This window comes from Magallana gigas, chromosome 7 (genome assembly GCF_963853765.1).
Source record: "Magallana gigas chromosome 7, xbMagGiga1.1, whole genome shotgun sequence".
Taxonomy (NCBI): Eukaryota; Metazoa; Mollusca; class Bivalvia; order Ostreida; family Ostreidae; genus Magallana; species Magallana gigas.
In genome coordinates, this window is record NC_088859.1 from 31,553,256 (window position 1) to 31,562,772 (window position 9,517).

The 9,517-nt window shown below is 33.7% G+C and overlaps 1 protein-coding gene across 1 annotated transcript; it reads right to left on the bottom strand.

Annotated features, from left to right (window-relative positions):
• Positions 1–343: 343 nt before the first annotated feature.
• On the bottom strand, positions 344–8,322 carry LOC105339181 (exosome complex component RRP46). Its single transcript, XM_034456990.2, has 3 exons — positions 8,208–8,322; positions 1,256–1,316; positions 344–1,002 (listed from the first exon to the last, which is right to left on the bottom strand). The coding sequence occupies exons 1-3, from the start codon at positions 8,306–8,308 to the stop codon at positions 352–354; spliced, it is 813 nt and encodes a 270-aa protein (XP_034312881.2). The 5' UTR covers positions 8,309–8,322; the 3' UTR covers positions 344–351.
• Positions 8,323–9,517: the final 1,195 nt, after the last annotated feature.

The following is a 9,517-nucleotide window of genomic DNA, read 5'->3' on the forward strand; positions in this document are numbered from 1 at the left end:
TAATTGTCAAGAAAAAGCCATGCACTTTCCGTTGTTTGCATTCATTTTCTGGTCTATTAGAATTGCAATCAAAATCATGAATAATCTTCCATCACATATTTGAAAAAACAAGAATCAGGTTTTGAATCTAAAAAATCCTTCACCCAAGAAGCTTAAACAATTTGGTTGGTATCAGTAGGCAACTGCAAACAATTTTATTTTAGGCCTCATACATAGTCATTTACATTACGACAGATATTGAAAATATCATAGATGAGGCATACATACATACATATAAAAAAAAATTGACACAATAAATGTAAAATAAATGAATTTTCAAGGATTCAAATGTCAAACAATTTCATTTAAGATTTATTGTTTTGATAACTTTTTGGATATAGAGTCCTTGAAAAACTGGAACACATATTTACTAGCATCTCTACACTTTGACAAACATTGTTGAAACTGATCTAATGTGTAACAACCTTTTGCACTGACAGTGATCACTCCATAATTACAATTTTCAAAAACAAAAGTCAACACAGCAACTGCACTTTGTTCCTGCAAAGTGTTGGGGTCCATAATGATGCTGCCATTGTCATTTATTGCACAAGACACTGCTGCCATAAGGTACCGCATACTCACACCAGAATCTAACAGAGCCATGCAGGTACTGTTGATGCAACATGAAAGAAGAGAGCCACGATTTTGGATCTCTTGAACAGTGATGGAAATGGATGACCTGGGATGAAGGTTTCCAAGGATGACTGTTTCACAAGAATTTCGGATAGTTCTCTCCAATAATTTCTCTGCACAGCCTGGCAAGCCTGATTTTGGTTTGTACACCACATCTATGGTAGCCTTGTCCAATAGTTCTTTAGTTACCTTAACTTCACCAGGTCCATACACCGCTGAGGTTACACATGTGTCTCCCTGAGACACTGTGGCATCCCCATCAGGGCGGGACAAATCTCCCAGAGTGCTTGACAACTGTCTTAATTTGCTTATCTCGGGCTCCATGAACTGAAAATCAAAACCAAAATTAACTAGATTAATGAAGCTTACAAAATTTCCTTTGAAAATATCATTAAATCAGGGACGTTTATACGTCCTGATTAAACATAACTTGCATAGGATGTCATGCATTTTCTCTACATCATGCTTCATGACCACAAAATATTGTAAATTGGTAATCGTTTATCGGTAAAGTAACAATTATTATTGGATAAATGAAATTTTTAGCTCCTCAAATTTAACATTTTTTAAAGCTACTCACTGCAATGTGTCTGTTTAAAGTTTTAAAAGATCTGAGATATTTTCGATCTTCACATGGTTCACTTTGGTGGCAGGGGATAGTTTCGAAGGAAAGACCCGGTCAAAATTTTGAAATAAAGGGAGAACCTGGGGTTTGGCTGGTTATTTGAGGGGTATAAATTGGTAGAATATTTATTGCATTCATTTTGTGGATAGAGGAGCTCATGTCAATTTCATTGATATATGACACTTTATTATTGGTAGCACTTTTCATCCGATATGGAATGAAAATGCGAAACTGTGGCCAAAATTTTCACTTTCGGTTTTGTGCTTGAAAAGTAGGGTGGGTTCAGAACACGAAATGTCACTCGAAAAGAAGGTGATTGACCCCCCATCAATTGGTGATTATTTGCATGGGTATACATTAAGCTACCAATCCTATGGTAGTTTATGGCAGTTGCTCGGGACTGGAGCGTGGTTCTGGACCCGTGAAAATGTGAAAAAAAGGGCCATTTTTCAGAAAATTTTGAGACCGTCCCTGGCTATTCTTTATAGTGCTATATGTAAGTTGTACTTGTTTTATTCTGAAATGTTTAAAAATTCTCAAGAGTCGGGACCATGTGTCCCCTTCATGCAAAGTAATTTTAGCAAATTTCAAAATCCACTGAAAAATTAAATCACATATATGAGCACTATCTGCCTCACATTTCCTCGACCAAAAAAACTATCCCCTGGGGTCATACTAAAACACGGGTCATACTAAAACACGCCTGCCGACGCCTGCCGGGGAAAACACGCCTGCCGAGAGAAAACCGCACGCCTGCCGTTTACCTGATGGATTATTTTAATATTTTCTTTGATATTTTATTTAACTTAACTAAATTAAGTATCATAATAACAAAAAGTTGCCTTTATATTGATTATTTAGCACAAAATTAGCAAAAATGTTCAATGTTGGTAAAGATAGATAACTCTTACGTAGAATCCATACGCCTGCCGAGGAAATCTAGACGCCTGCCGTTAATTTGATGGATTATTTTACTTTTTTCTTTGATATTTTATTTCTTTTAACTAAATAGATGATAATAGAAATCAAAAGTTGATTTTATATTAATTAATTAACACAAAATAAGTAAAAATCGGGTAAGCTGATAGCTCTTACGAAGAAATCATACGCCTGCCAAGAAAATGTATACGCCTGCCGTTTAGTTGATGGATTATTTTAATTATTTCTTTGATATTTTAGTTTACTTGGCTTAATAAACGATAACAGAAATAAAAAGTTGACTTTAAATTCGTTAATTAACACAAAATTAGTAAAAATCGGTAAAATAGATAACTCTTACGCAGAATGCATACGCCTGCCGAGAAAATCTATACGCCTGCCGTTTATCTGATATATGATTTTTTTTTCTTGGATATTTTATGTTTCCTAACTAAATACATGATCAAAGAAATAAAAGGTTATTTTGCATTCGCTGTTTAATGAAAATATTATTAAAAATGTTCAAAGTCTGTAAAGAAGACAAAGAGTTCTTACCCTGCTTACGCCTGCCGAGACACTGAGTTGTAATAAGCCTGCTGATTTAATCATTTATCCATGTCTTTTATTTTTATTTCTTGAAAAACTTCAGCTTTTTACATAGTTATAGTTTATTAGTGTTTTCATAACCTTATTTTTTGTTGCAATTAATTAAAGATATATTACAAACTCGAATCAGGGACATACATGTACTGTTAATTACATGTATATACATGTACATGACTTTTGTATGTCTCTGCTCGAATTTTAAGATTAAAGTTTTCGAAGAACCCTTAAAATATGCATGTATTTTACGTATAATCAAAATATTTTATGTTATATATTCATACGATCTAGCCTAAAAGTGGTGTCTGAAATAAGAAGGAAAGTATACTGATGTGAATATATGTATAATTAATGCACTGTTATACTAAGTTCAGAAATACGTATGGAGTCAAACTGTAAATACTGTGTTTGGTGAACATGTAAATACAAAATTCAAGACATGTAATGGAAATTAATATTTACACCAACTCAATCAATTCAAAAGATGCAATTCGATAATTTCATTTCTTTAGAGAAGTGGACTGGCATAACCTTTATCTGTGTATGAAGGCTATATAATGTATTTCTTAAACAAACAGGCTAGCGTACTTAAATTGTGTATGCATTCCAGATTTTATAAATATTTATGCTCCTAAATTATTAATTCTAGTAAATGTATATGGGGAAAGGTTTGACTTTTTAAGCAAATTGCATTTACATTTTCGTACACAATTAGTTCTGTACAATGTTTGTAACTGCATGTTTACATCTTGAAAAACTTTTTCATCTCAAGACTTTCACTGCCTAGTTCACCAAACTATATCTAAATCTCTAGATTCTGATTCTGTTCCGCTGCGTTTTTAAAATCAAATATTACACAGGACATTCATAAGCCTGTAGCAAAATTTTACATTGCATGATATCAGTGTAGCGGATAATTATTCCATTCAAGGGAAAGAGAGGTAGGGGGTATCATTTGAATATTTTTAAAAAGAACCGGCTTTTTCTAACAAGAAAATCTAACAGACTCAATCATACCCCACTATAGACTTTTGAAATCCAATACACGCTTAACCTTCCAGTGATGACTTATTCTGTTCGTAGAAGAAATAAAGCAGACTTATAGAGCATGCAATAACCAAATCAAAGCATGCAGAACTCTGTAGGTTGTTTCAATATTCAACACAATCAATATACCGGTATAATTATTGCAGCTACATGTTCAGTATATGCTTTATTTTGAGGTTATCATTCAGAATTAAGTTCATTCAATTTTTCCTAGCTGATGAAAATGTGACCGGGTTAAAATTTTACGATTTATGGTCTCAGTTTTAAATGGAGAAAAAAAAGAACCCTGGTTTAATGATTAACGTTGTAAAGTGATTCAAATCGTGTCAATATTCTTGGTTATAAGCCTGGACTGTCTCGTAAATGATAATGAATGATATTTTCCCCTACAAAATAAGTTTTGTTTTCTTTACATTTTATAAGCTTCACGAAGATATATAGTAACACAAATGTTTCAATGTTTACGGTTATGAATGGACTATACATGTTTTATGAAGAGGCGTAGGTCTGACCAATTAAAAACTGATGGCTTATTAATCAGAAATATTTTTTTTATTAAGTGCTTGTACATGATATATACATATACATGTATAAGGATAAAATGGTATTATTCTTCAATTTCATATCGATACATAAAAAATACAAATATAAGAGTCAGAAACCATGATATGGCGACCTTGCTCTATCAATTCGAATAATTAAAGTGGACTGCAAGGTTTTAATAATACTTTTGGGTTAATAATTAGGTGTAAGTTCAAAGGCTATACATAGTATCTTAAGACATACTTAGGTAGATCGAGAGAGAGAGAGAGAGAGAGAGAGAGAGAGAGAGAGAGAGAGGTGGCTTGTGTACAAGGTGCGTGCTTCACGGTCGTCTTCCAATATACAGGTAGGTAAGGTCTATTGTTTCTTAAGAGACAAAAAACCGTTCAATTCACACAGAATACACAAGAAACTAACACGTATGTATACACGTGTATCAGTAGAGCAACGATCACTAGTTATCTTTGGACATGTAGCCCCAACCCCGATTCGCCCAAAATATTATAGCAAAGAACATAATGAGTAAATTATTTTGTTATTATTACATGATTTGTAATATAATGAGATAAAAATACATTAATCTGTATGTGCATGTTCAGATTGTGGTCCCGTTTCTCTATTTACAAAACTGTGAGTGTAACCGTTTGAGGGATAGTGAAGTGAGTGATATTGTAAGCCGTATGGTATGATTATATACATTGAAGAATCAATAATTACGAATGCATGCATTATTCTTTCTTTCTTTCTTTTTTATCAATAAACATATCAACCTCCACGACGTACGCTTAATTATAGTCAGTATGGTTGATTAATATAAAAATTGTCGGGAAGATATTTTACGTTCATTAAGTTCAAAGACAACCGATCTGCATAGAATATTGCGTTTATTTTTGACTCAGAAAATATTTACTCATGAAATAAATTAAAACCGAAAAACCCCCACGTTCAGATGTCGAACATTTGGAATGTGAATGTCTTACGCTTACCGACTCGCTGCAGTTTTCTCCATATTTTTATTGAATTTTTTTTTTATTGAAAAATACATGTAGTAGAACAGTTGAACGCAGGTGCAACTACATTTATAAGTATTTCTTTCTCTTGATATTTGAATTGTTTCCATTATTGAAGAGAGAAAGAAAGAGAGGGCAGTGGATGGAAAAGACGGAGAGAGAGAGAGGAAGTGAAAGAAGGAGAGGAGACAAAGAAAGAGAAAGAGAGAAAGAGATGCTAGAAAACAGCTTAATTTCTTGCTTTAACACGCAACATATACAACAACTACATATATACACGTACGTACACGCCACGTTTCTTAAGCCCTCTCCTTTCTCATAAAGGTTTCCATATATATATCAGTGGCGTCGGAAGCAAAGGGCTAAACTAATCCTCTGAAATCTTGACAAGGAAGGAAAAATCCTTATCCGTGGTGGGGGGTTATAGTTCCCAAATCTTGAAATTCCTAATCCGGGGGGGGGGGGGGGGGGCTATTATACATATGACTCAAACATCTCCATATTTCAATATTTCCATCTTTTCATTGGAAATGTGTAGGGGGGGGGGGGGCTGAACCCTCTATGATGTTATGTGCCCATTGGTTAGGTCTAACTTTGCAAAAAAGTGTGTGTGTGAGGGGGGGGGGGGGGGGGGGCTCAGCTCCCCTAGCCCCCCCCCCCCCCGGATCCGACGCTTATGTATAGGAAACCACTGGTATCACGATTTCTGTTGGTTTACATTTTTTTTTAAAACACGATTTGTTATCCACTATTTAGAAAAACTTTAAAACAGGATTGGTCTGTAGGCCATAAAATCGTGGAACAATATTATAGATCGACCCTTGTGATCAGTAAGCTGTCGTAGATTAGGATATTTCAATATCAATGTTCTTGCTAACAATAACAATGTTAGTATAACCCATTAACGTCGATCAAATATTCATATCAGTCACCATTCATTAATTTTTTGGGGGATGATCTTTTTCTTTGGCTTTGTAAATGATTTTCACTCATTCTTTTCATGAGTTGATCTACTCGGGGGGAGGTGGGTAGAGTTACCCCCCCCCCCCCCCCCGGTAAATCTCGAATTTTTTTACTGAAGTGGGGGTGATGGAGTCCCCATCTCCCTTGGAAAATAATTTTTTTTAAAAGTAAAATCACCAAAAATCTTGCCCCGACACCCCAACCCCGGACAAACCTAAATACTACCCCCCCCCCCCCCCCTGAAAAAAATATACTGGATGCACACGTTTCGTGTTACGTTTTAATATCATTAATATCATTGAAATCTAATTATTATGTCTTTATTCGTTTACTTGGTAAAGTTAAATGAAATATGAAATATTGTTTGAAAATACAAGATTATTAATTTTTGCGTTAGGCGAAAAGTTATGATATTGATTATAAGTATCCCTCTTTACAACACACAAAGTTTTATTTCATTCTTATTCTATGATCATGTACACAGTTGACGGAAGAAGAAAATTAATGAAAAAAATCATGTCATGCAATAATATAGGTATTCTACAAGCGTAAAAGCGTACACATGTATATTCCTTGGGCGTTTCGTATCTATAGACGTGTTGATAAATCTTACCCTGTGTTTCTATCATAAAAAGCTTCAGCGACAGGCTTAATCAAAATATTAAATTCTGATAGAAAACAAAACTTTTGTCAAACTTAAAAGGGATGACATACATATTATATCATTCCGTATCACCCGACTTCATATAATATGATTAATCAATAGCAGCAATAAGTAAAGTTATGAACATAATTATAAGGCAAAATGTTAAGTCTATATTTAGCAATCTTTAAGTAATTTATAATTTAGTTTATACAAATAAAAATGACATAAATAAAATGGCAAGCGTGCATATTAAATCGACAGTCGTAAGATTTCTACATAAGAGTTTTCCCTTTATTTTTAGCCATTCGCAATTTTTTTCCTTTTTATCTATGCTTGCTATTTAGTACAGTAAAATAAAATACTAACATAAGAAAAATATTAATTCATCTTCAGGTAAACGACAGGCGTGTGGTTTTTTCTCATGTTGTGTTGATTAAAAAATGTGGTAAATTTTTAATTAATCTGATTATTTATCAAGTTAGAAAACATGAAATATAAATAAAAAATTTAAAATCATCCACCAGGTAAGCGGCAGGCGTGTTCTCTTTTCGGCGGGCGTATGCATTCTGCGTAAGAGTTATCTATTTTACCGATTTTTACTAATTTTGTGTTAATTAACGAATTTAAAGTCAACTTTTTATTTCTGTTATCGTTTATTAAGCCAAGTAAACTAAAATATCAAAGAAATAATTAAAATAATCCATCAACTAAACGGCAGGCGTATACATTTTCTTGGCAGGCGTATGATTTCTTCGTAAGAGCTATCAGCTTACCCGATTTTTACTTATTTTGTGTTAATTAATTAATATAAAATCAACTTTTGATTTCTATTATCATCTATTTAGTTAAAAGAAATAAAATATCAAAGAAAAAAGTAAAATAATCCATCAAATTAACGGCAGGCGTCTAGATTTCCTCGGCAGGCGTATGGATTCTACGTAAGAGTTATCTATCTTTACCAACATTGAACATTTTTGCTAATTTTGTGCTAAATAATCAATATAAAGGCAACTTTTTGTTATTATGATACTTAATTTAGTTAAGTTAAATAAAATATCAAAGAAAATATTAAAATAATCCATCAGGTAAACGGCAGGCGTGCGGTTTTCTCTCGGCAGGCGTGTTTTCCCCGGCAGGCGTCGGCAGGCGTGTTTTAGTATGACCGATCCCCTGCCACCTTTCGGGGTGTTCGGAATTAAACAGTTGTACGTAAACTGATTCGTATAATAAACCAAGAGGCCCATAGGCCACATTGCTCACCTGAACAAAAATAGCCATAATAAAAGCAGCTTTCTGAAAAGATGTAAAAAAAATATTACTACGATGGAGAAGAATATATCCTGTGTAAAAAGTTTTTTTTTCCAGATATTCATTTGAGTCCCCTTTGAAACAGGATGATTTTACATAGTCATGCATATCACAAATTGAGCTTTGCAGTTCTCGTGAAGATCTTAAACAACTGTTTATATACTGGGCATATAATTACTTATTTCCGAAGTCCCTTGTAACGCGAGATCTGAATGGTTAACAAGCTGGCTTGTAAATTTTCGTACCTTCTGCTAAAGCCGGGTATAAATAAAATGTGATGTCACAATGCAATTCTTGTTTTAAACAAGTGCACCTATAGATCTTTGCGCAAAACAGTGTAACATTCAATGAAGTAAATGAATAAATAATCTGTCAAAATTCCAATATCTTAACAGCAATGAATGAGCACAATTTCAATTAATATTAATTGATTTTAAGTTGCAAAGCACTGGTAAAACAATACAATTTCAAAATTTGTATAACAGGAAATAAATTCGTCATCCAGGTCTAAGGCATCAGGGTGTATGGAATACAACCCGGGGTAAATCCCTGTACATCCTTGATTAGACCTGGATAATTAATATTATTATTAACAAATTTATTTCCTATGTTAACCAAATAGATCTGTTTTCCATGTCCAATGAAAGGTGTATTACACTTTCAAGATATACCATTTACGCATTTTAAAATGCATTTTATTCATTTTGACGTCACACGATTACCTCTGGCTCAAGTTGGGTATACGGAAATTTACACCTTGCTTATTAGCCAATCAAATCTTGTGTTACAAGCCACCTAATAGATAAATAAACTTAATCAAACTTGGAACCCGTTGTGCGGCCCAAGAATCGTCCAGGGGCCACAGTCTAAACAACTGGGAATGAATATGTCAAAATGCTTGCATTTAATTAATATGTACCATATACAAAACATTTGAGTTTTTGAGAGAAAATTTAATTTTTTTCTTGTGTAAAATGGCCCCCCTAATCTGGCCCCACCCTACCCCCAAAGATCATGATTTTGACAAACTTGAGTGTACACTATCTGAAGCAGCTTTCACTACACATGCTGTAAACTGCAACGTCTGCATAAGCAAAAATCAAAGTTCTTGCTTGTAGCTTTTACAGTGGCTCTTCCATTAATATTAGGATAAAATAGGAATACTAAGACATATATCAC